The sequence below is a fragment of the Pseudonaja textilis genome, chromosome 1, assembly GCF_049901715.1.
Source record: "Pseudonaja textilis isolate UNSWEBS1 chromosome 1, rPseTex1.2, whole genome shotgun sequence".
In the NCBI taxonomy this organism is placed as follows: domain Eukaryota; kingdom Metazoa; phylum Chordata; class Lepidosauria; order Squamata; family Elapidae; genus Pseudonaja; species Pseudonaja textilis.
Window position 1 is genome coordinate 84561616 of NC_141990.1, and position 26352 is coordinate 84587967.

General features: G+C 37.3%; 2 protein-coding genes across 2 annotated transcripts; both read right to left on the minus strand.

Moving 5' to 3' along the window:
- Positions 1-1392: 1392 nt before the first annotated feature.
- Positions 1393-8315, minus strand: ZC2HC1B (zinc finger C2HC-type containing 1B). Its single transcript, XM_026705590.2, has 6 exons — positions 8279-8315; positions 6432-6496; positions 5366-5485; positions 3853-3991; positions 3106-3236; positions 1393-1641 (listed from the first exon to the last, which is right to left on the minus strand). The coding sequence occupies exons 1-6, from the start codon at positions 8313-8315 to the stop codon at positions 1522-1524; spliced, it is 612 nt and encodes a 203-aa protein (XP_026561375.2). The 3' UTR covers positions 1393-1521.
- Positions 8316-9204: 889 nt separating this feature from the next.
- On the minus strand, positions 9205-19768 carry LTV1 (LTV1 ribosome biogenesis factor). Its single transcript, XM_026705612.2, has 11 exons — positions 19631-19768; positions 17542-17673; positions 17047-17235; positions 16648-16735; positions 16043-16187; positions 15556-15799; positions 14924-15051; positions 13918-14054; positions 12592-12644; positions 11333-11533; positions 9205-9547 (listed from the first exon to the last, which is right to left on the minus strand). Exons 1-11 carry the CDS (start codon positions 19631-19633, stop codon positions 9434-9436), a joined length of 1434 nt encoding a protein of 477 aa, XP_026561397.2. The 5' UTR covers positions 19634-19768; the 3' UTR covers positions 9205-9433.
- Between the last annotated feature and the right edge of the window lie 6584 nt (positions 19769-26352).

The window sequence follows — 26352 nt, forward strand, 5'->3', positions numbered from 1 at the left end:
CTGTGGCTTAGTATTTCATGTAAATCAAATGTATATAAATCAGAGTAAGTCATGCAAATGGTATGTTTATGTAAACATAAACATGAAAATGAAGTAAAAAAATGGAGAAATAAATAATATGTCATAGATATGAAGCATACAGTAAATGCTATAGTTTTCCAATTCTAAATTGAAGACTACCTGTACTCGACTTATCTAGGAATCATATGGGCCCAAATCCTCTCAGATCAATATGCTGGATTAGACTATAGCCTTTTAATCTATATAATGTATCTTACCCAGATTCTGTTCCAGAGGAAATGGGGGATATCTTTTTGTGTACTGCTCCAGCTGAAATTTCAATACCATGTCCTTTAAAACAGCAAGAAAGAACTCTGAAAAATATATCTTGAGAATGATATATTTGAATGAATCAGCAAAGTCAAGTAATTTGAAGCACTGTTAATTCAAATTACATTTTCCCATTTTACATTAAACACTGGAATTTAATTAGCTCAGTAGTTAATCCTAAATCCACTTTTTGAACATTACTCAAATAGGGACGCAGTGGCTCAGTGGCTAAGATGCTGAGCTTGTCGATCAGAAAGATTGGCAGTTTGGTGGTTCAAATCCTTTTTTTTTTTTTGTTGTCGAGCAAATAGACTGCAAGCTTTTGCATCCCATTACGTAACAGAGTGAGCTCCCATTGTTTGTCCCAGCTTCTGCCAACCTAACAGTTCAAAAGCATGTAAAAATGCAAGTAGAAAAATAGGGACCACTTTGATGGGAAGGTACACCTTCTGTGCACCTTCACTGTTTAGTCATGCCGGCCACATGACCATGGAGATGTCTTCAAGCGCACTGGCTCTTTAGCTTTGTAATGGAGATGAGCACCCCCCCAGAACCGGAAAAGACTACCACGTATGTGCAAGGGGAACCTTTACCTTTACAAATAGAGGTATTATTTGTGCTACTTGTATGATTTTACTTTGAAGTTAAGTCAGAGTAAGATTAATCAGCAAAAAGATCTTGAGCATCAATTTTAGCTCACCCAAATGCTATATGCTAATATAGTATATAATATGTAACTGGGGAAGTAAACATTAAAAATTATACAATCTTGTTTTTAAAATAATAATGTAGAACAGCAAAAAACTTGCTGAAAACTATACATTAGACTAATGTGTTGTTCCATTGTATGTCAAGTTAATATCACATAATTATATATGACTGCAGTTGGCATATAATTAGCTAAACTTAATTTATAACATAAGATTTATATAACAATCTAGAGAAGATTTTTTTAAAAAGGATTTCCAAGAAATTCTCTATTGGATATAAAATTCCAGCCTTGGCAACTTTTAAGACCTGTGAACTTCAACTCCCAGAATTCCACAGGTTGAAGTCCACAGATCTTAAAATTGCCAAGGTTGGACACTTCTGATATATAGTATCTGCGAATATGGCATTACTGGTGAAATACTCCAGTAGGTGTTGTGGTTCTGATGGGACGACTTTAAGCATTCAGTATTTCTAAACATTTCAGATATGTTGCCTACCTGTTACTGATGGGCCAGTATTCGCTCCTTGTAATCTATTCTGAAGTAGTGTCCCCACAGCATTTGTTAAAGTTGGTTCTTTTTTGGAAATTCCTTGTTTCCCCTAGAAAACAGCATAAATAACTAAACAGCATCACAACAGAGGCTCAGAGTGTAATATAATCTTGTTTATATTTAAAAATACCTTCAAAGGAGCAAGAATAAAAGAAGATAAGACACTGATATTGATTGAGCAATTTTTAGATATCCCCAGTAAACTTCACTTGGAAGGGAAATTCCTATCTAAGCAATTTTCCTAATTCATTACTGTCTACCACATAACTCTGATTCTCAGTTAACGGACTTTGTCATAACAAAATGACATTGAAAATTCTTTATAATTGTTGTTGAGCAAATAGACTGCAAACTTTTGCATCCCATCCCAACCAAAACCTGGAATACTTTGGGAGAAACTACTAGTTCTACTCCTTGCTTGCTAAGTAGTAAAATAGAGTATTATGATCTAGTACAATTTTCAGTTAATTATATGAATGATAAGGTTATAAAGGACAATTCAGTGAGTCTTGATAAACATGGCAGTATTTGCAGAAAACCATCAAACTCTTGCTTCCAAATAGAGCTTTAAAACCTCTTGTATTCTCAATTTTTTTATTTCAGCTCTACTCATAACCATGCTGCTGGACAGAATAACAATAACAATAACACTTAGACTAATATACAGCTTCATAATGTTTTAAAGCACTCTAAGCAGTTTACAGAGTCAGCATATTGCCCCCAACAATCTGGGTCCTCATTTTATGAACCTTGGAAGGATGGAAGACTGAGTCAACCTTGAGCTGGTCAGGATCAAACTCCTGGTAGTGGGTGGAGTCAGCTTGTAATACTGTGTTCTAACTACTATGTCCCAATGGCTCATTATTAATATAATAAATCACAGTTTATAGCATATTAATAAAAACTTAATACTTGTTTGTTGCAAAGTAAAGCCAATTCTTTTCACCTTTGGAAAAGTCTTTAGAAAGTGAAATTCCAAACTTCTACAAATGACAGAACCCAAAATTTCTTCTAAGATTTTCCTTTGATTTTTGCTTTAAGCACAGCATGTAAAACCACATAATCCTCCTCTGGTCATTGAACAAAATATTGTCTTCCAAAAGCATTCACTTTGAATACATTTTAGTATGGTTAGCTTTTTTAAAATTATGGCTTCTGAATATTTTATTCACATAATTGATCCACCATCTTTTTCTAAGTTTTGGAAAAGATGACCATTAGGAATTCTAATTTAATATTCTAGTCCAAAGAAAGCTTTTATGTAATTACACGAAGAATAATTCTAAAACAATTAACTTAAAGGGAAAGTGAAGAACCATTACTGGAAAAGAAAAAATGTAGTTTTCATCTGTTCTTTATTCCAAAAGATTACTTGTCATTTCCTGAACCTGAAGTGAAAGAGCCACAACAATGACAACTTTGGTCAAAATTCTATAGTTTATGATGATCCTTCAAAAAAGGATGAGAGAAAAATGGTAGAAGCAAAGAGCTTGAATAGAGTCCAGTTACTTACTGAGGCTGGTTTGCCTCCCTTCTGGCCTGGTGCAAAGGATCGTCTGGCAGCTTGTTCTTTGCAAAAGTTGATGTGCCTTTCTGCAGCAGTCTGATTAAACCTTCTCATACAGTAAGGACACTGAATATAATCTGAATATGATAAAGCACCATCATTATCTCAAATGATACTTGGAGGATGAGTATATGAATGGCAACTTCATAGAAATGGAGCAAATGAATGAATGGTATTTCCATAGTTCTACTCTTAAGAAAGCTATATTTAGTGTAAAGAGCCACAGAAATGACCTTGGAGAAAAGGTTATCAAAACAAGCATACATTAAGTCCATGAAACAGAAAGTGTGAGAAAGAAATTCAGACAGGCTGAATTCTAATTCACTGTGGTGTGAGAGAAGGGCAAACACACTCCGGCTTTCAAGATTTTAATTATAACTATATCAATAAAGCCAAAGTTTCCTGCTCTGCTTCAAAGGTTGACAGCTGGTTTCCTAATGTTTTCTTCAAAACCCTTCCAAATTATTTTTTAAACACTTTCGAGTTTTGAGATTAGATAGAAACACTATTTGAAAATATGAGGGCCACTACACATTCACTGAATCACCATCTGGAGCCATCATATAGTAGGAAAAAATTAGGCTGAGAAACCTTTAGAGACTATTACTGTCTACAGCCATGAGCCAGAGACTTGGTTCTTCCAAGAAATTTCTACTTTTAAGTCAAGATGTAGTTTCAGAACAAGTAAATCACCTGGGTTAATGGACGGAGGTGGTGGTGGTGGAAGAGGACGTCCTTCTTTCATGGCTCGAGTTGCAAGTTTAGCTGCTCTGATGGCTGAAATAAAATCTTCATGCTGTTGTCTCCAATTCGACTTTTTCTCTCGTCCATTCTGGAAAGGAATTAGATTTCTCTTCCTCCAATCAGTGCATACATATTAATTACAAGTGTTGTTTTGAAAAACAATTTTAAGAGATTTTGAACAGATTACAAATAATAAAATAACATTCCAATGGCTATTATAAGAGGCAGCTTGAATAATAGTATCCCCATTTCTGGATGGAAATGGGGATACTACGGTATGAGTTTTAGTCTTGCCTTAGGCCGGACTAAGCTGGGTGTCCCTGGGGCAGTCACACCCTCTCAGCCCTAGGAAGTACTTTTGAAAATATTGCCAAGAAAACTGCAAAGACTAGTCCAAAGAGTCTCTAAGAGTCAATATTGGCTGGAAGATACAAAATATGTATATTGTTATTTATCATTAGTTGTTTAGGACAAACATAATTTTCCAAATTTGCTTTTGTTGTAGGAGAGCCAATAGTCATTGGATGGGAATGAGGAAAGTTTGGAAGAGAAGATTGCTTGGGAGGGCTGACAGACTACTAGGACAAACGGAAGGGAAGGTGAGAAGCAGCCCATTTCATTACACCTTTTCTACGGAACATAAATCAGCATACCTAACACTCCCTCATTTTTCCCCTCCCACCACAAGCCTGAGAGATATACTGGGTTTAGATGGAATGACTGACCCAAAGCCATTTATTTGCCATGGCTGAGTATATGGATAAGGTGAGAAGCTAAATTCATTCACTCAGGTGGAAGAACATGGTTGAATCCTGATAGCAGCTACATGGATGAGGCAAAAATGGTACACCCTTGAAGTTCACATTTCTAGGCCTGGAAATACAAATGTCACCTCTTTGCAAATAAGGGATGAACCCAAAGGTGATATTCAGCAGGTTCTGACCCGTTCTGGAGAACCGGTAGCAGAAATTTTGAGTAGTTCGGAGAACCAGCAAATACCACCTCTGACTAGTCCCACCCCATCTATTCTCTGCCTCCCGAATCCCAGCTGATTGGCTGGGACTTCTTTTCTTCTTTCTGGGACTTCAGGAGAACGGAGTGGGGTGGGGAGGGAATGGGATTTTGCAGTATCCAACCCCTGCCACGCCCACCAAGCCACGCCCACAGAACTGGTAGTAAAAAACATTGAATCCCACCACTGGATAATGCTATTCCTGTTAACAGGATTTATCTCAAATGAATGTTGGCAGGGCAGCAGAAGACAAATAATGTTCACCCCATTTTATATCTGATAAGGAAAGGTTGGAATTCCACGCATTAGCTAAATGTTGGTGATCAAGTAATAAATGTTAAGGGACCTTCCAAAATCTCTATATTAGGTCAACCCCAGTCTACAAAAAGAATCCAGCTTCTTCCTTAAAGCTTATTGATGAAAACCTGGGAATGGTGTTGACAGGTCTACCTTCGTGGGTGGCTTCTTTTTCACTGTTGGGATGTCAGTTCCTTGTAGTCGTTGTTTCAAAGAATTGAACGGTTTGCGCTTCTTGTTGAAAATTCTTTTGCATATCGGATTGTGCCTTAACTAAAGGACAGGTAAAGTCATATGGTCACGTTCCTAAACTAGCGCAGTTGTATATTATTTATTGTACTTCAAACTCTTCTCTCCCCTTCTGCCCAGGGAAATTATGATCATTTCAACCTTTAGTGTATTTCAGTATCTTGATACTTAATTGGGAATAATAATGTGCTTGTGTGTCACACAAAGTTACAGGTTCCTTCCTTCTGTCTACCCCAATTCATGGCATGTAATCACTGTTTTTAGTAGGCTAATTGGCCAATCTGTTTTGAGTCCAGTTTAACGGGAAGGATTGCATACCACAGAGAAAAACTGAGCCAGTAGCTATTTTTAATCTGTATATATCAGGTTTATATCCCACTTTATCACATAATCTATAGGTGGCATGCTTGTGTAGTGACTCCAAATGTTCTGTTTAATTTTCTCTGAATTGTGATACAGATGCTGGGAAGATTTATAAACCATTACTTAGACCCCCCTCAATTAAAATATTAAGGGCATGGGTTTTCCCTTACCTAATATGTAGTTACAGATAGTCCTCAACTTATGACAATTGGGACCAGAATTTTTGTGGCTAAGCAAGACAGTCATTAAGTGAGCTGTGCTGGATTTTATGAACTTTTTTTTTGCCACAATTAAGTGAATCAATACAGCTGTTAAGTGAATTGTAAGATTTTGAATCCTGATTCTGAATCAATAAATTGCCAGAGTTGGGATATATCACCACTCTCACATTTAGTACAGAATTATACTTTTATGAACAACTCTGCTTTACAAAGGCTTTTGTTTTGCTTGCATAAATCAGTACAATTGTCATCAACCTGCTAAACATCTTCCTGTTTTTATTTCATTTGTTTCTGAGGAGATGTTCATTGAGTTTGAGCAAAACAGGCATTGGTTCTTTTTTTTAAAATCACTTAAGTACATTCAGTACAAAATGCTCTTATTTTACCAGTGCTTCTGGCACAAAATGCCTTCCACAAGTGTCGCAAAGGAACAAATTTGGTGCGCCAGCCTCTGTGTGGAACAGGAACAATGATTATTCACCTCTAAAGTATAAGCAGTTTTCAAACATCTCTGTAAATATAGTCTTAAGCATCCTTCCTAAGCCTAAAGGAAATAGATTAATATGTAGTATCCAGAACTTATTTTATCTACTATGAAGGAATAACTGAATAGTATACCCTAGCTGAGTTAAAAGAAAGTTCCAGTGCTCGATAAAACTTAATTCTGAATCAGTACAGACAGGATGGCCCATTCAGGCTGAATATAATGACTTAATGCTGTTATGAATTGCATTGCAAGAACAGTCTATTTTATATTTCTTAAGTTATATGTCTATAGCTTTAAAAGTGAAAGATATCTTGAATCTTCTGCCTCCACTGAATTTCTTAATATAACTTTGAAGCAGAGGATGCAGAATTTTAATGAAAATCCTCAGAAGCTTAAGATAAAAATTGACAAAATTAATGGCATCATCTTGCATGGGCTATTTTAGGAATTTTCTTTCGACGTACAAATTTCTTTGAACACAGATACCTTAAAAATAAAATATTGCAGCAAGTCATTTACAAATTTATTTTATTGCTTTTAGGATACTAAAGAAGCCTAACAAATGTTGCTTGAAATAGCCTGTTGGAAATAGGAGCCTACATGCTAAGTAGAGTAATTACACTAAATATTCTGAAAACAGTCACTCATTTAAAATATTTTTATCCCAAATATTAATTCAATTCTCTCAAGGTAGAATAGTTTACAAAAATAATGAGTTTGTGGGGCTATTTAAAAACTGTTTAGGAATCCATCTGAAATTATCAGAGTATGACAAAGCATACTAAAACATAAGTTTATTTGGCTTTTGGCTTTGGCACTGTAGCTTATTTAAAAATTATCAATTGCCTTAGCATCATTTGCAAACCTGGCTAATGCCAAGTGTAATGTAATTAGAGAATCATGGCTACACAGCCCTTGCCATAAAGTGGTGTATGTGTGTGCGCATGTGTACATATTCCTTCTTTTCCCCTGAAGTGTGGTGAATCATCATGATCAAATATAGGGCATAATACAGGAGTAAATTAAATATTCTTAATTGTGCATTTATATTTTAATTCTTTACGTTCTTTACATTATGCTGAACCTAAATTGAGGAATCCTGGTGCTCTCTCAGCTTGGTTGTTTGCTAGCAGACATTTCATTACCCAAATTATTTATTTTTTATTTATTTTATTTTGTCAAACGATTATTAGATAAGAGGTATAAGTATAAACATGGTTATGAATACATGAAATGGATACGAATAAGAAAAGAAACAAACAATAGGACAGGGACGGCAGGCACGTTGGTGCGCTTATACACGCCCCCTAATTTGTACTGTCACTAGTGGGGAATGAGATTTGTTCTCAATTCTGCAAGTAAACATCTAAGTTCAGAGAACACCAAGGACGCCTCATTTCAACCTTGACCTACCAACATTCTCCTTTAACATTCTATTGCTTTGGTGTCCACAAGTAAGAGTGTTACAGAAACAAACATGTCCTCTCCTAAGAAACCATCCAGGAGGAAAAAAAGACACGTCAACAACGGCTACCTAAAAAGATATTTTTTTTAAAAAAAAAAGATTTTTTAACGCAGTTACATCACTGCATGGGATTTATCATAAGATAGTAATTGAATAAAGACTACAGATACTTCTAAACACATCATAGCAGTTTGAAATACTTTTATATAAAAACAGTCAAATTGTTTCACTGTGATAGTTACCCAACATTCAAATTAGCTACGTTGTTGGGTACTTCATACCTGTGGCACATGCTGTACTTTCAGAATCCAAACTCATTTCATAGCGCAGTGCTTTCAGGGTCTCTTTAATTTTTTTTTTCAGGAATACAGATGTACCCAATAGCTGACTTTCTGTTGTCTAGTTCCCTTGCTTGTAGGATTCCAAGTGAAATGTCATTGGCTGACCGATTAAACAATTATGACACAGCCAGTTCACCCATTATGTAATGATGCACAGTATTATGTATTTTTGATGCCTTACTTGTAAAATAATAAAGGTAGGATAGAAATTTAATAAATACTGTAAATATGGAACCTTTAGCCAGTTTCAAAGCTGTTTTTAAAGGTAGTTTAAAGAGCAGTGCCAAAGTACTGTAGATATTAATATGAAATTATACAGATTCCTGTAAAATCTTAAATTTAACTCCTGCTATCTAAGCCAAGTAATTTTCCTTGAATCACTCTCCTGTATAAAGCAACCAAGAAATATAAAAATAAATTCCTCCTCCTCCTCCTCGCATTATTCCCACAAGTGCAGGGTCCAATTTTTGAATTGACAAATGCCATCTCGTATATCAAATGTAGCATCCAGGTCCAACTGGGCAAATTTCATGTCTGCATTTCTTGTATCTTGCCATCTTTGCTTCAGCTTTCCACTGGGTGCTTGCCATCTGTGATAAAATGGACGGTGATGCAGGTGAAGGTGTGGGGTGCTGCTCATAAGACATGGCTACACCACTGTAGGGATTTCTCCTGCATTTTCTCAGGTATTGGTGCAATGCCCATTTATTGTCTGTGTCATTGCTGACACGGTCAAGAAGAGGAACACCTAATGACCAATAAAGCATGTGCATCTCCATGGTGTGTAAAGAGCAATGAATTTTGTGATTGGCCAGCATTCAGCGCCATAAAAGTGAATTAATTTTACTATAATGAAAGGTGACAGATGAATTTGAAAAGGGGTTTTATTGTTACTGTGAAAATAGAAAAACACCCTAGTTTTATTGTTGTGGTAACCAAAAAACTGTTTCCATGTAAGTAAACATTGGTGGTTAGACAAGTTTAAACAACACAGTCATTATTTCTACACTTCTGGTGTGTTAAATCAAAAGTATCTTTTCCAGTTAACAACCAGAAGGAAATGGCCATCGTCCTTAACAAGAAGCAGTTCATCCATTATGACAGCTTGAGTCCTTGAAGATTCTGTTTCATGTTAAGCAGCTCTTTCTCTTGCCTTGTCTTCTCTTGCTTGAAGGCCGACTTGTTTGCTTTCTTTTCTATCCTGCGTTCCTAATAGGGAAATAATTTAATATATTAATATATTGCTTCGTGAAAATGTTCTCAAAGCAATTAGCATTGCAGATACAATTTCAGCAATATCTTTCTCAGAACTCTTGGCAGAAGAGACTTAATGTACTGAAAGGATGCCTAATTTTTCAGATGTTAATAATTCCCTTCATACTTTTTAAAACAGGGCACGTATCTTCCGTTTTTCTTTTCACTGCAACAACAGTAAAACAAACAACAAACAAAAAAAAACCCAGGAATTCCCCCCCCACTCTGCATATAGTGTATGCCATTTAGAGATGATCTAATCAAATCAAGATAAACACCATTCCAAATCATTCTACCCATATCTTGCCTAAGGGGCAATTCACAAGCCTTAGCATCTTATGTCTCCCTGCTTCTTCCTAAAGAAACATTTTCCACAAGAAATAAGAGAAAAAAAAACTCACTGAAAGGGACAAAGTGAGTAAAAAAACAATGGACTTTTGGGGAGACAAAAAGAAGGGGCAAGATTTGTTCCAGTTTTATCTTACCAGTAGTCTGTTGTCAAGCGGGTCTCTCCTCCATAATTACTAAGTTACAATGGAAGACATGGAATTTGCTAATTGACATTGAGAAGTCCCACCCCTTTTGGTCTGGGATTCTGGGATTATTTTTTTTAAACTAACAGGTTTTTCCACAGCTTTGAGTTAACCTTAAATATTTTGACTGAGTTCTCAATTACTGCCACTGAACCATGTAAAACAACAATTTCTATTTTACTCCGCTCACTTACACTTTTTAAAAACTTAGGACAATTTATGAAAAGCAAACAAAAACAATAAGGGTAAAAAGCAACTGTCACCTCTTTCAAAAATGCCCCTCTCCCCCGCCCCAAAAAACCCCCAAACAAACTATAAAAGCAGCCCATGGCCATCATCTGAACTAATATATGGAACAAGATTATTTCTACTGCCTTAAGTAGAGCAAACCCAAATCCTCAATGGACAATGGTATTCCATAATGTGAGAATTGCCATTGAGAAAGCATGCCTGCAGGTCCCCATACCTTCCACTTCACAAGAGCCAGCCCCCTCAAAAAGAACATACAAGATAGCCTGAATCTGACAGGGAAAGAGGGCATTGTAAGTACACAAGTGGCAAGCCACGTAGACCTTTACTGATTAAAACCAGCCCTTGAACAGGATTTGGAATTCAATTCAATTCCAAGGAAAGGCCTTGGCCTCATGGATTGGTGGAGGGCCTGTGCCCTATCTCTGCCCCATCCCACCCAGTGTTCCTTTTCCTCAGTGTTCCAGTTAATGACCCTCACATTAACTTAATGATTGCTTTGCTCGATTACCAAAATTCAGGGCCCAGTTGTGGCCTTAAATGGAGGACAACCTATAACTTAAAATGTTTTTTTTAATCCCCTTCTCTCTACCGTGTAAGAAAAAAATGGCCAATTTATTGATACTACCCTTAAATTTTACCTTAGGCCTTCTATTTAGGTTCATGCCATTTCTTTGTTCATTGGGATGGCTTTATAGTTGTCAAGTTCTATGTGTGTATGAAGCCACAATCTCACTAAAGCTAAATTCAGTGCCTAAATGGGTATCCTAAATAATCTATTTTGAGTTCCATACTGTGGGAATAATATATACACTAAGCAGCATTTCTGTTGTTTAATACCTTATATAATTGAGTTATGACATAACAGTAATCCATCTTGCTTCAGTCAATTACAGGTTAATAAGGTTAATTAATTAAATACATTTATTTCTTTAAAAAAAAATCAAATAAAACTTACTTTTCGCTCTTCTTTAATAGCTTGTTTCCTAGCTTTCCGATCCTCCTTACTCTCATCCTTAGAGCGTGGTTGTGTGGATATTCTTGGCAAATCACCGTCATTAATCCTTTGCATGCGTTCAGTCTGTTTAGCTGTAGGTCCTCTCTGAGGCAAAACATCTATTGGGATTCCTGTCTTCTTAGATACTTTAATTGAGTTAAGCTATAAAAAATACATGGAACTAATGAATTTTTTAAAACAATGAGTTAACTGGCTCAATGAAATGTGCAGAAACCAAAATGCTAAGCCCGCCAATAAACCGAACAAAATGTTTAGGTGCCATTGGGGGGAAAAACTGGTGCCTATGTTAATTCATATTTGATATGTGAATTCATTATACATACACTATATATTCATTCAATCATTCATTCCTGTTCAGCACTTTGATAAGGTACAAGCTGGATCCTTCCTTCCTTTCCTCCCTCCCTAAAAGGGCTAACTTTCAAAGAGACAGATCACAAACTCTACACTGTTTCTACAGTATGTTCCCTCTCCCTCTCACACACAGCAGCTCAACTCACACAAAATAACTTTGGATGGTGTACAATTGAATAAAACAGCAAATGGATAAAAATGATTATTATAAAAGGATAAAAAGAAATAATTAAAATAAGATTATTATCAAAACATTTTAAAATACACAAACCCCATGGAGAGAGCAATATCAGTCACAATGGAGCCAACTATAATTGTCTCTAGTTCCCCAAAACCCAGTCTGGGTGACATAACTAGGTCTTGAGGGACTTCCTAAACAATAGCAGGGAAGGAGTGAGCCTAACTTCAGGGGGGAGAATGTTCTACAAGGAGAATGTCCTGGAAGAGAAGGCCTGCCTCCTGGGACCCATCTAAGGAAAATCCCTACTGATGGAAACCATAACACATCTTCCCTGTTAGATCTAAAGGGAAGTTAATTTGTGACTTTTTTGCCACTTTCTGACATTTATTTCTAGTTTCCAGCAAAATTTTGCAGAAAACAGATTCCCTTAACTGTCATAAAAAAAGTTTGTAACTTTGATTCCAGTCACATGATATCTCAGTGTACCATTACAATGATTTACAACCATAATTCTGAGTTCAATTATGGTGGTAAGTCGAGGACCACCTGCATTTGAAATTAAATATCCCTTTAGTCAATTTTTTGAATATACCTCTTAATAGTTCTTTGGATCCCATTCATTGCAATAAGAAGTTTTTAAAGTGTAATGGAAATTTCCACTCACCTTTTTTGGCACCTCAATAAGTTTCGGATGGTTGTATAAGTTTGAATAAGTACCTTAAAGAGAAGACATAATATCAAAGGTTAGCTTATTAAGAAATTAATTTTCTCCTGAACTTTTGATTTGAAATGTCTGAAACACCTTATTAATAAACCATTTTTAAACCTATGGAAGTCTTTGAGGCTAATGATAATTCTGTGATAAATATATTAAAAAGTGAAAGCTCTTAAAGCAAATACTCTTTGACTCTTAGCAAAAATAGGATTATTCCTATAAAAATATTCATAATTCTACATGAGGGATCCTTGGTACTCTCTGAGCTTGTTTTCTTAAAGATGTTTTATTACCCTAACTAGGTAACTCTGTATATTGCTGTTGCTATTAAATGCCAGATTAATAAAGCCTCTTTTATGGCTGACCTGATGTGGATTGTTGAGATGTTACTAGGTGTGGAAATTTCTCTTGGAAATGTGCCTATATGAGTTCTGGATGAAGCATTTAGGGTGAGGGGTGGCAATTGTTATTTGGGAATCTCGGATGGCTTTCAAAGACACAGCTCCACAAGTTACTGGATGTGAGATTCTGTTCATTAATTTGGGATCTAAGGATCAGTTGTGATCCCTGCATCCTGCTACGTAGCAACATCCCTACCTGTGCTCCTTGACACCATCTTAGGGTTGGTAGTGGAAATTCCCAGGCCTGGGGAATTTCAATTTGCATTCCTTGGGAGTAAGCTCTAGAGTTCCTCCGGAGTTCATGGCTACCATGACAACTGTGGGCCTATTCCAGGTCATTCAGGGCCAGTGGTCACACATTTGACTTGTTGTTTCTCTGTTGTTGTGGCAGCAGTGGTACAGTGATCTGGAATTGGAAGACTTCTCTGTGGTTCTTCTGTCATGGTAACCTTGAGATTTTCTAGTGCTGCCCTCCACCAAAGGAAGACTGGACCTGTTCGATCAATTCGTCTATGGCAAATGATGGGCCTAGAAGGGTTCCAAAGGGGTTGGGGGTTGTCTTAATGGTCTGCAGCATAATCTGGGTCTGGCTGTCACTTGCAATAAGAGGCAAGGCTTTGGACCACATACACATGCAACCTCCTAGTTCATGGATCCTGTCACTTTCCAACTTTCAAGGAAGAGATAAGGGAGATGAAATGGGTTAAGAGATATCTGTAGTGTTTCTGGAGATCAGTGAGGAGTGAACTTGACCTAACATAAGAGGGGTTTTAAATGATTTTTATACAGTATATTCTTTTATTATTAGATATGTCATCCAGAGTCACTATATGAAATGAGCAGCTAATACAAATGTGAATAAATAAATACTTACTTAAAATGGATTCACAGTCCCATTTTTCTTTTGGTTCTTCAATGATTAATGTTACCATTTCTTCAATCTCATCTTCTTTCTCATTCAAGGGCAACTCTGCTTCTTTCTTGGTTTCAATATCATCAAGTTTCACACAACTTTTAAAGAAAAAGAAAGATACAGAAGGCAAATAAATTAAATTTAAATCTTTTAAAATACTGTCACTTTAAAAAACTTGCCAGCTTTTCTTACTTAAACCAATATTATTTAGCTACTTACCTGACAGTTATGGTAATTAAATAGATCATGGGACTGATTTTATGACCTTTTTAGTGGTGAGGTATTAAGTGAACATTACGGTTATAAAGTGAATTTTTGCCAGAAACAATGCCGAATTTTGGTAAAAACATTGTAAACTGCAGTCATGTGACCATGAGACACTAAAAATGTCTGTAAATGCAGGCTGGTTGCTAAACTCCTAAAAAGTATTCATAGTTTGGAACTGGGTCATAAGTACCTTTTGAAAAGGACATTGTAACTTAGACTGGTTGCTAAACAACTGGTTCTTGGACCTGTTAACATTAATCAATCCAGATATAACCAAAGTCTTAACTGAGTTCTTTCCCCAAACGTGCCACAGCCACATAAATTATTAAATATATTCATTTTATCGCGTTTTCCTGAACTCACTAGAGATGAATATAAAAAAGTACAAGTAATTAAAAAGATTCCTTCCTCTTAGTATTAACAGAAAAGATGAAGCTCATGCCTCCTACGACGATCACTGCTCAACCTCTACAGAGGGAAGAAAGGCTTGGCAGAAGCTTACACTGCTGTTTGGGCATGAGGCAATATTTTCTAAACATAGACTTTTTAAGGACCAAGATATGACAGTTAATTATGTTTTAAACCACTGATTTGACATTAGTAATATTAGTGTTCTATCTATAAACTGCCCACTTTATAACCGCAATGAATTAGAAAGTTTTCTAAGAAGCATGCTACCCAGTAAGAACAGTTTACATACTCCTTTGCTTTCTCTCTGAAGTAGTCATTCAAAACTTCTTGTAATCGAACGCTGTCACTTTGGATGAAACCTTCTAATTCAGCATTATCCAGTGGTCCAATTTCATCATCATCAAATTGTTCGAAAAACTAAATGTGAAAAAAATACTGTATTTAAATCAATCCCATATACTTTCAGTAACAAACTTAAATCACAACCCTCAGATACAGTTTAAAATGAATTTACAATGTATTTGAGGACAATTATTTTTTCCATTGATGAAAAAAGCTGATGAAACAAAAGTTATTGTTAGTCCAGTGATTGAGTCTATCTCTTTGTGTAATTTATATAGCCACCCATCTCACAAACAGGTGATTCTGAGTGGCATACAACAAAACTAAACCAATAAATATCTAAAATCATCACCACTGGCAAATATTAAAGTGTTAAAAACTTTAATTTCTTTTAGTGAAAAAAATAAGGAAAAATTCAAGGTAAGTCATTGCATTAGATGCAGTATTATAAAACTCCTCAAAATTCTTAAGAAAAAGCACATTAATAGAGCAATATAAGGAGTGAAGAGATCAGAATTAAAATTAATATTTTTGAAGTATATGTCAATAATTACAACAACCGTTGAAAGTTTATTTCACCTTCTCAAATCTTTCATCCAGAAGTGTCAGTTGTTCATTTCTTTTCATGACTGAAGAGGTCATGGAATACTCTGTGAAACGGCTCTTGGTCTCTTCTTCCATGAAGAGAAATTCTTTCATCGTCCCTTTAAAATCAATGTCATCTGACAAAGGACCCTCAGAATCATATTCTTCATCACTCTGAAAATCTTCTCCCTCCTCTTCCTCCTCCACATCTTCCCATGCATCTTCGTCTTCAGATAAGCTGGCAATAGCATATACATTAATTGGCTTCCTTAGATTTACACTTCATCTTACTAATATGCTGATTAATAGTTCATGATTTTTCATGTACTACTGTAAAGTATAATTAAGAATGAAATAGTAATCAGTGAAGACTTGAAAAAGGAGGGGAATAATTTTGCTACACCCAGTATTGGGATTCCCTCCCCAGTAGAAAACTGAGTAAAATAATAAAAATATAGTAGTATGGTTTTCATTCCATTACCAAGAGAGTTCCTTCTCCTGTTCGAGGCTTCCAGATTTATTAGCTGTTAAGATGAAGTCATCTTCAAGCAGATTATCTGGATTGTCAAAATCAAAGTCATCATCTAGTGCTGCAATAATGTCAGGATCAAGATCCGGTCTAGGCCCTATTGTTAGATAAAAGACGTTAAAAAAAGCAGTGGATTAAGTCATTTCAAAGAATTGTCGATTTCCCCGAACACAAATTATTTACCAAACAGAAAAAAATAATTAACTACAACAGCAATCAGTTAGAAAACTACTTTCTCCTGTTACTCTCAGATCAAACCTGAGAATTTTTCAGAAGTGTTTTAAGACTAAATTGAATGGAACAGTAAACAGTGTTGTCTTCTTGCCTTGATGAAAATAATGTGCTGCCTCAGTGGCACAAGGTATCCATCAAGGCAAGCAACAGTTATCTTATGCACCCTTGTAATTTATCTCTTTTTATAGATTATAGGACAGTAACAGAAGTCCTCAATCACATATACGTCACTAATAATGTGAAGGACAGATTAAAAATGTATTTTAAAAAGTTTCATTTTACAATATAAGTGCACATAAAAGAATATAGTGTAAATGAAGTACCTGGAACAGGAGCAGCTTTGTTTAATAGTCCCACATCTTCTTCAAATTCTGATGCAAATACTGAGGAGGGCAGCTTAATGGTGGGAGCCTAGAGAACAAAGAATACGTAGCATTTTCTTTTAAAATGTCCAAGAGACCAAGGATCCTCACTGAGTTTCTAGCATACTTTTCATTTTGGGAATGCTGTCAGTAATGTTATTAGCACCACTAATGAATCAAAATGTAGTAGTTCCTATCATAAAAGAATTCAATGGGTGGTTGAAAAAAGGCACATGAAAATCAAAAACATTGTTTAAAAATTTAAACTTTAAATTTAAGAAGTACTACTAGTTTGATTTGAACATACATATGGTAATCATAAGAAATACCACCACAGCAGCCAAGGACATTTTTACTTACTGGAATGTGTTGAATTTCATCTTCTACCTCCCCTTCTGTGAACACTACAATCCTGCCCTGATTTGGGAAGCTTGATGGAACAAGTTCAGAAGACCCTGAAGCTTCCTTCAAATGTTGCAAGTAATTGTAATCATCATCAAAAAATACTCCATATTTCCGCTGTTCTTCTTTTCTTTTTTCATCATTTCTCTAAGGGCATCGAAGAAGGAAATTAATGAATTCAGCTAATGTTGCTGTCAAACTTAAAGGGGAAAAAAGCATAATGGTTCCAATTACACATCTTCGTACCAATGTTGATTCTCAGAAAATTCAGAATTCCTCTATTAGGAAGAACATATGGAAAGCCTTGACATTTTTTCTGCAGCATCATTTTCCCACAATGGTCAACTCAAGTATCTCCTGAAAGTCCATCCATAGGCAGAATAGCCCTTCCCCATCCTTCCACCTAAAGTAAGCATTAGCCTGCTTTGCTTCAGCTTTGTCATTTCTTATTACCTTTAATGTAGGCAGCAGAACTCTCTGCGGTGCACTATCATCAGCTGTCAAAGGGTCCTTCTGACTTCTGTGCACTACATGAAATGTTACAGCTTTTTTCTTTTCGATGAAAGGTTTTTTCCGTCTGTGAGGCTACAAAACAAGGGACAGTTCTTTGAAAATGGAACAAAACTGATAAGGGTTTCATTGCTTATCTATGTAAGTGGGTTATTCAAATCCACCCATAGAATATAATGGTAAAAAAACAATGTTTATGATGCACAGAGTCACATTACTCTGATATGGGCAACTATATAGACCAAATAATCAAACAAATCTGTTTCATCTTTAGTTAACATATTTAGAATTCTTTTAGTTTTTAAAAGTGTTAAATGAAATAGGTTGATTGAATTTTGTTGGGATGGCTTATCTGATTCCAAATTACACAGAGTAATTTGCAGAGCTCTAGACATCTTCTGGCAGATATGTTTGGATCATCCCATTGCAGAGAATTCCACACTGAATGTTTTTCCCATTGATAAGTTTTATGCTTATCTATTTCAGGACATCTAGATCAGGGGTAGGAAACTTGGCTCTTTTATCACTTATGGACTTCAACTCCCAGAATTCCTGAGTGAGCCATAAAGGTTCCCCATCCCTGGCCTACTGGTTTTTTTCAGTTGTGGGGGAAATCAATTTTTGACTTGAATGGGACTGTTTAATATACAAATGTAGGACATATTCTTCATTTGTATATTAAACAGTCCCATTCAGGTCAAAAATTGATTTCCCCACAACTGAAAAACCAGTAGGCCAAGGATGGGGAACCTTTTATGGCTCACTCAGGAATTCTGGGAGTTGAAGTCCATAAGTGATAAAAAGCCAAGTTTCCCCCCTGATCTAGATGATTCTCAAGTTACCTGACTTTATATACTGTATACTAACAAAATATCTCTTCAGTGTATAATAAAAAGCATGAAACCAGACTCCACAGTTCCAGTAAACCTGATACAGAGAAGACTGAATTCAGGTTGCCAAGATAAACCTTCATCACAAGTAAATCATCTCAGCTAATCCCAGCATATCAGGGAGGGAGAACAATGGAAATTATAAAGGAGACATTTGCTCAGTTAAACTTAACACAAACCATTTAGATTTTAAAAGCAATAAGTAATTTATATCTCATCAGGAAACAAATCAGCAACCAACACAATGCCCTCAGCATAAGAATTTGACTCCACCGTAACAGCATCTAAGAAAGTAAGGTGAACAAATACTTCTAAGTGTCAGTGTTACTCCAATCTTCATAAAAGACAGGAGAGGATAGTTAGGATTCCTTTTCCTGGTCAAATCCCATATCACATGCAATTTGCAGTTACCTTTACCAGGTAGGTACTTCACACAGATATCAAAGTGGTGACAGATTGTGGAAGCTACACAGATTTAATGGCTACACAAAGCAACACCAAAAGACTTACCTATTCACAGGAAATTATATTGTGCAAACCTAGAAACAGTTAAGATGTTGTTGCTATGTGGAGGTCATAAAATATGTGCAGCATCCTGACTCTGTCACCATTTGGATTTCTGTGGGAGGCTTCCTGCTGGCAAAATCCTAACTGATCTGGTCACATATCCATTCTTTTATGATTGTAAGTTTTCAAATGGCAAGCTGTTCTTGACTCGACACCATTTTCATTAACTGTCCATTCAGTACAGTTGCGTATTTCAATCAGCTGCGTTTCTTAGTAACGCAGCCTGATTCAATGCCTGCATGGCATTACAGGGCATCAAGTGCAGGTGCCTGAACGTGCTGGCGCCTCTATTTGCATTTCTCTGGATTTCACCCATCCCGAAATGTTCCCCCTGAAAGTCACAGCAAGCTCATAAATGCTCTGCCACTGGTGAGATAGTCAGATTAAACAGAGTTGGAAGGGATCTTGTAAGGTCATTTAGTCCAACCTCCCCGCCCAGGCAGGAGACTCTACACCATCTGTCGATGACAATCTTTCCCAGATTATCCACCTTCCTCCATAAAAGGGTGAGATAACGGACAGCCGCAGCCGAAGACTGTCAGCCTGCTCAAGCCTGAACTTCACGCCCCGCTCACCATTGTGCGAAGCTCCGACACTAACGGCCGTCAAGCGCCGAATGATCCACCGAACTCGCCAGCCGAGTTCCCACACGGACAACTCCACACCTAACGAGCTTTGCTGCTCCCCGTTCTTCCGGTTCCGGAAAGAGATCGGTCTTCCGAAGTTGTCGCTCTCCGTTTCCGATCTCGTTGGTGCACTTCGAGCCATCTTGGACTATACCAATTGTTGTTGAAAAGGGTGGCAAGCAAATAAATTGTCTGGCTACAGTATCCAGCAGCCCTAGAAATATCGTCAAGCGAGAATGGAGTATACAGTTTTTCTTTCCATGCAATAATAACGTGTTCATGCCGGGAATGATCCCAAGAAAACCATAAGCTTCAACAATGCGCTTTCCCTTTTCCGGCGGAAGTATTGGTACAGAAGAGCAACGGCTTAGAAAGGGCTAGAGCGGCATAGTTGATATTACAGAATGATGTATTTATATATCTGTATCTAGATATATATATCTATATAGATATATGTCTATATCTAAATATATCTATATATAGATATATCTATATATCTATATAGATATAGATATCTAGATATAGATATATAGATATAAAACCCTTTAGTATACCGGAAGTGCCCATAAATGTATCGTTTCTTTCACGTGAACTTTTGTGGCTTACAGCTTGCTTACTCCGAGTGATGTTCGTCATTGATGTCTATTCTGCCTGCCCTGAGTGATGTTCGTCACTATGTGAAAGAGTATTAACGCACTATAAATCTTACGGTTTGTAATACTGAATTACGGAATAACAGAGTTGCAAGGGTCCTTGGAGGTCTTCTAGTCCAGAGGACTCCAACCTTGGCAACTTTACGACTTGTGGACTTCAACTCCCAGAATTCCTCAGTGGAATTCTGGGAGTTGAAGTCCACAACTCATAAAGTTGCCAAGGTTGGAGACCCCTGTTCTAGTCCAGCCCCTGCTCAAGCAGGAGATTATACCAATTGGAACAAATCCAAAAAGTGCTTTTTCAAGAGGCAACTATAAGCTGCTTCGGCTCTGCTTCCATTTCCCACCAGCCACCCAGAGCTGAACAAGCTTCTTGGATGAGAAGTGAAAGATCTTCAAAGAAAAACCAGTTGCCTCTTGAAAAAGCACCTTTGAGACAACCATGACCTGGATTGTTGTGATTTGAAATCTTCTGTCAGGTCCAAGGAACGAGCGGGAGCGTCTAACAGTGCTATATAGAGGGCTGTCAGACGCGATCAGCTGTTGCCTATCAGCCACTGTGTTAGCGCGTGGTTTAGATATTTTAACCCTGCTAACTTTTAAATAAAAGGGTTACCCTGAATCTGCTGGTCTGTCTCAGTTATTTCCCACCACTGGCGATGAGGATGGGATAAGAGAAGGGAGACAACCAACTGAGAGATCCAGAGCTTAAGTATTCAGAGCTGAAGTCACTCAGAGCTGTCCATTGCTGACCATGGCAATGGCACTCTCCTTTGCCTCATATCAGTTGGGAACTGATACATGGGAGTCCTATCTTGAAAGATTCGAGTGTTTTATCAAGGCAAATGATTTGAGGGACATCTCCGCTGAGAGGAAAAAAGCGTTCTTTTTGAGTTTGTGCAGTGCTGAAGTGTTAGACATGGTGGCAGCGCTTCTGTCTCCTCAGACAGTGCATGAGGTAACTTGGGAAACCATTTTGACAGTCCTGGGAAGCTATTATGCCCCCAAGCCTTCCAGAATAGCTTGAGGGCATGCTTTCCATAGGTGTTATCAGGCTGAGGGAGAAAATATAAGCAGGTACATGGCTGATCTAAGGAAAGCCGTTCAGCATTGCAGTTTCAGAGCTTTGGGCGATATTATTTTGGACCAGTTAGTAGGGTTAAAGACCTTCGACTTCAGCATCGTTAGCTAAACCAGATTTGACACTGCAACAAGTGATTGATGAGGCTCAGGCATACGAGCTGTCCAATCAATCACCTCCTAGAACAGGGTTGTAGTGAAACTATTCCAGCAAGAGGGAATCATTATGTACATATCGAACAGACTGAGGATGAGGATAACATAGATCCTGACCAAGATATTAATCGCCTTAGAGCACCTATGGCTAGAAAGTGGTCTGGAGAAGCCAAAACCTTGCCAGGCAAAACCTCTGTGTTTAGGCTGTGGAGGGAATCACCCCAGACAGGCCTGTAAATTCAAAAATATAATTTGCCTCAGGTGCCAAAAGAAAGGGCACTTAGCCAAGGCTTGCAGGGCTCTCCTACCACCCCTTCAGAGCCCTAATTTTCAAAATACTAGGGAGAAGGGCACTGCGTATTACGAAGACTGCTTCACATTGAAGAGGATGGATAAGAAGTTTACAATTAATTTAAGACAAACAAATAGACTGGGGGAAAGAAAATTTTCGTGAAGATTAAAACTGAAAATAGTCCATGTAAAATGGAAATTGATACAGGCTCCTCCTTATCAATTGTTTCCTGGAGTACCATTAAACGTTTAGTTCCTCAGATATCAAAGAGATGGATACAGCCCTGCAGCCTTCACCTCAGAGACTACCAATCAAACTTGGTGCCAATCATTGGAATACATAAATTTAGGATAAGTTTCCAAGATTTCGTGGGAAAGCTGCCTTTAGTTATTGTGGAAGGTTCACTTCCAAGTTTATTAGGTTTGGATTGGTTTAAATCATTGGGATTAGACATAAGTGGCATCAATTCCATACAAGAATCTGAGTTAGAAAACCTCTTAATGGAATTTAAGGATGTGTTTGATGGGACTCTTGGCAAATACAGAGACAACCCCATTACATTCAACCTGGATCCTCAGGTTGCCCCCATTAGACTCAAACCTCACAGGGTTCCTTTTGCACTCAAACCAAAAATAGATGCGCAGTTCGATAAGTTTATTGCACAAGGTATATTGGAGCCTGTTGATCATTCTAGATGGGAGATGTCCATAGTAACACCTACCAAAAGTGATGGCTCAGTAAGAATCCGTGGAGATTTCAAGTATACCCGTAATAAAGCTTTATAGGTACATTCTTATCCAATACCTGTGGTGCAGCATTTAATCCACTCTATAGGCCACAGCACTATTTTTGCAAAATCAGATCTCTCTCAGGCATATCAACAATTGCCTGTGGACAATTTAACCACAGAGGCACAAACCATCATTAGACACAGGGGGGCTTTTAGGTGCAGGCACCTCCAGTTTGGGGTAAGCGTAGCCCCAGGGTTATTTCAAAACTTAATGGAGTGCATATTGCAGGGTATACAGGGCGTAATACCATATTTTGATGATATTCTTATAGCTGCCACCTCAAAATAACAATTACTCGAGCGATTACGCATAGCCCTTAAAAGACTACAAGATGTAGATCTGAAAGTTGATAAAGAGAAATGCAGGGTGGTAGAGTTCTTAGGCTACTCTATTGATGCCACAGGTCTCCATCCTATTGAATCTAAAATTACTGCCATTCAAAAGGCATCAGTACCTCAAAACAAAACAGAACTGCAAGAGTTTGGGGGGTTATTAAATTTCTACGCAATCTTCCTACCACACAAGGCTACCTTAGCAGAGCCTTTACACAGATTGCTGGACATAGGCACACCTTGGGTCTGGGGCAAGAGGCGGGCTGCTGCATTTCAGGCTGTGAAATCTCTTTTGACATCAGACAGTGCACTGATACAATTTAACGAGAATGTACCTTCACAATATGGCATTGGGGCTGTTCTGAGTCATAGGTTGTCCAATGGAAGGGAAACCCCAAAAGCCTTTTTCTCCAGGACTTTCGCTACAGCAGAGCGAAATTATAGTCAAACAGATAATGAGGCTCTGGCTCTGATGGAGTTAAAAAAAATCATGAATATTTATATGGCAGGCAATTCGATCTAGTTACAGATCATAAACCATTATTAGGATTATTGGCTGGGGACAGGCAGACACCCCAAGCGTTATCCCCACATATGATTAGATGGACGGTTTTCCTGGCTGCGTATAGTTATACACTGTTGCATCAAGTTGGAAAAAATGTATGCCACGCTGATGCTTTGAGCCGCTGCCCCTTACCTATAACTGTCAGTGACCCAGCTCCTGTTTCCTCCATTTTGATGATAAATGAATTGCAAGCACCTATAACAGCTTCTAATGTGGCAAAGGCATCTACACGAGACAAAGTAATCTCTCAAATCATAGACTGGGTTAAGAAGGGGTGGGCCACTCAGCAAAATTCTAAAGAGTTTCACCCCTTTTACACAAGACAGCATGAACTCTCAACGCAAGGGGGCTGTTTGTTATGGGGTACCAGAATAGTTATACCTTCATCATTACAGAAGCAGGTTTTGGAATTCCTGTACGAAGGACATCCAGGAATGGCTGAAATAAAAAGTTTAGAAGGAGCTACATCTGGTGGCCCCAACTTGATAAAGACATTACCAGTTGGGTTACTGGGTGCCAGCCCTGCCAGGCCTCACACTCTGCAGCCCCAAAGGCAACACCAACAGAATGGGAAAATACGAAAAAACCATGGTCAAGAATACACATACATTTAGCTGGCCCATTCCAAGGGAAAACTCCTATGGTTGCAGTAGACTCATATTCTAAGTGGCTGAAGATTGTGTCCATGTCCTCCACCACTTCTGATGCCATAATCAGATCATTGAAAAGACTGTTCACAACTGAGAATTTCCATAAACAATCCAAGCAAATGGCTGTCTAGTCTCTTTTCTAAAAACCTCCCATGATGGATCACCTACTACTTCTGAAGTCAAACCACTGATTGTTTTTCACTGACATGAAATTTCTCACTTAATTCTAGGTTTGGTAAAGCTCTTTTTGTAAAGCTTCTCCATCTGTTACTTCTTGTTCTGCCCTCAGGTGCTTTGGAGGATAGGTTGAAGGCTTTGTTTCTGTGACAGCCTCTCAAATATTGGAAGATTTCTATTATGTCACGCTGAGTCTTTCTCTTTGTTAGTCATATTCAGTTCCTGCAACTTTTCAACCTATGTTTTAGCCTCCTGTCCTCTATATTTATCTTTGTTGCTCTTCTCTGTACTCAGTTTCTGAGTCTCAACATTTTTTTTTGTTATTGTGGTGACCAAAACTGGATGCAGTACTCCAAGTGTGGCCTTACCAGTGCAGCATAAAGTAGTACTAACACTTCACATGATCCTGATGCTATCCCTCTGGGGATGCAGCCTAGGATGGCATTGGCTTTTTGGTAGCTGCATCAGACTGCTGGATTAAATGATTGGTCAGTAGGAGTCCTAGATCCCTGTCACAGTTACTGCTGTTAAACCAGGTATCACCTATTCTATACCTGTGTGTTTGGCTTTTCTTGCCTAAGTATAAGATCTTATTTTTCTGATCACTGAATTGTATTTTGTTGGCTAGGGCCCAATGCTCAAGTCTTATCAAAATCCTCCTGTATCTTGAACCTATCTTCTAAAATGTTGGCTGTTTCCTCCAGATTGATGTTGTCTGCAAATTTGATGAGTTCCCTTTATTTAAATCATTTATGAAGATGTTGAAAACTTACTGGGCCTAAGATAGAGCCTTGTGCTAATCCACTGCATACTTCCCTCCATGTAGATGTAATTCCAAGGAGCACACATTGAGTGTGATTGATCAACCAATTATAAATCACTGCTGATGATGCTCTCTATTCCATACTTTTCTTACCAAGAAGAAAGCTTGTCAAATGCATCACTGAAGTCAAATTTATACTATGTCCAAAAATTTTGCTGCTCCACTAATTTAGTTACTTTGTCAAAGAATGCAAAAAGTTTTTGTGGACATGATCTGTTTTTTTTTTTTTGAGTTTGACTATACTAAAGTGATCTTCACTATTTATTTATTAAGCTTACATGTCACTTATGTTGCCTAGAGGTGACTTACAGGGTAGATATATGGCCTATGTATAAAGAACTTCTAAATTTAAAAGTAACTTTAAAAAGTTAAACTATAAGTTTGAATATTTACAGTTCGTTGCTTTATATTAACATCAAACTAAGTTGCTTATACCTTATATATTCCTGCTTTTAGACCAGACACAATCTCAGACTGTATCTGCCTTCAAACATTACAATGTAAAAAGATGAAATGAAAGCAATCAAAAAAGAAAAAGGGAAGGCACTAATTTTTAATTTTTTATCTTTATATCACAACCAAAATTTGTTAAAATTGTGTATTACAATTCAAAGATTTTAATACTCCTCCAATATTGCACAGTATTCTAAGTTAAAATATACAGCTAGTCTGTGGATGGTGCTGTATAGCTATATTTTTGTAACTTGTAAAAAAAAAGGAAAAATGAAGAATAACTCAATCATTTGATTCCAATATAAGACACTTTATGTATTTCTGGGTTGAATTTACAGTAGAGTCCTTGGTGCTCTCTGATCTTGGAACAAGGAACAACTAGAGAAGACATATTAATAGTATTAACATTATCTTCAACATTGTTGGGTAATGAAATATCTGCCATCAAACATCAGAAAGCACCAAGGAATCTTTTCATTTGAGTTTGAATCCTGGGACTATTAAAGGTACCATATCTGAAATGATCTATAAAATCTGCAAATATTTGGATAATCACTAGATGGCAGCAGAAAGGCAAAAAATATATGGTACCAGTGGTTATCTGGATTTTTTCTGCCCAAATAAATTAGCCTTAGACTATGTGGACACATCCATGGTTTTCTTGGTAACAGTGCAGGAAAAAAAATATTTTTCAAGATT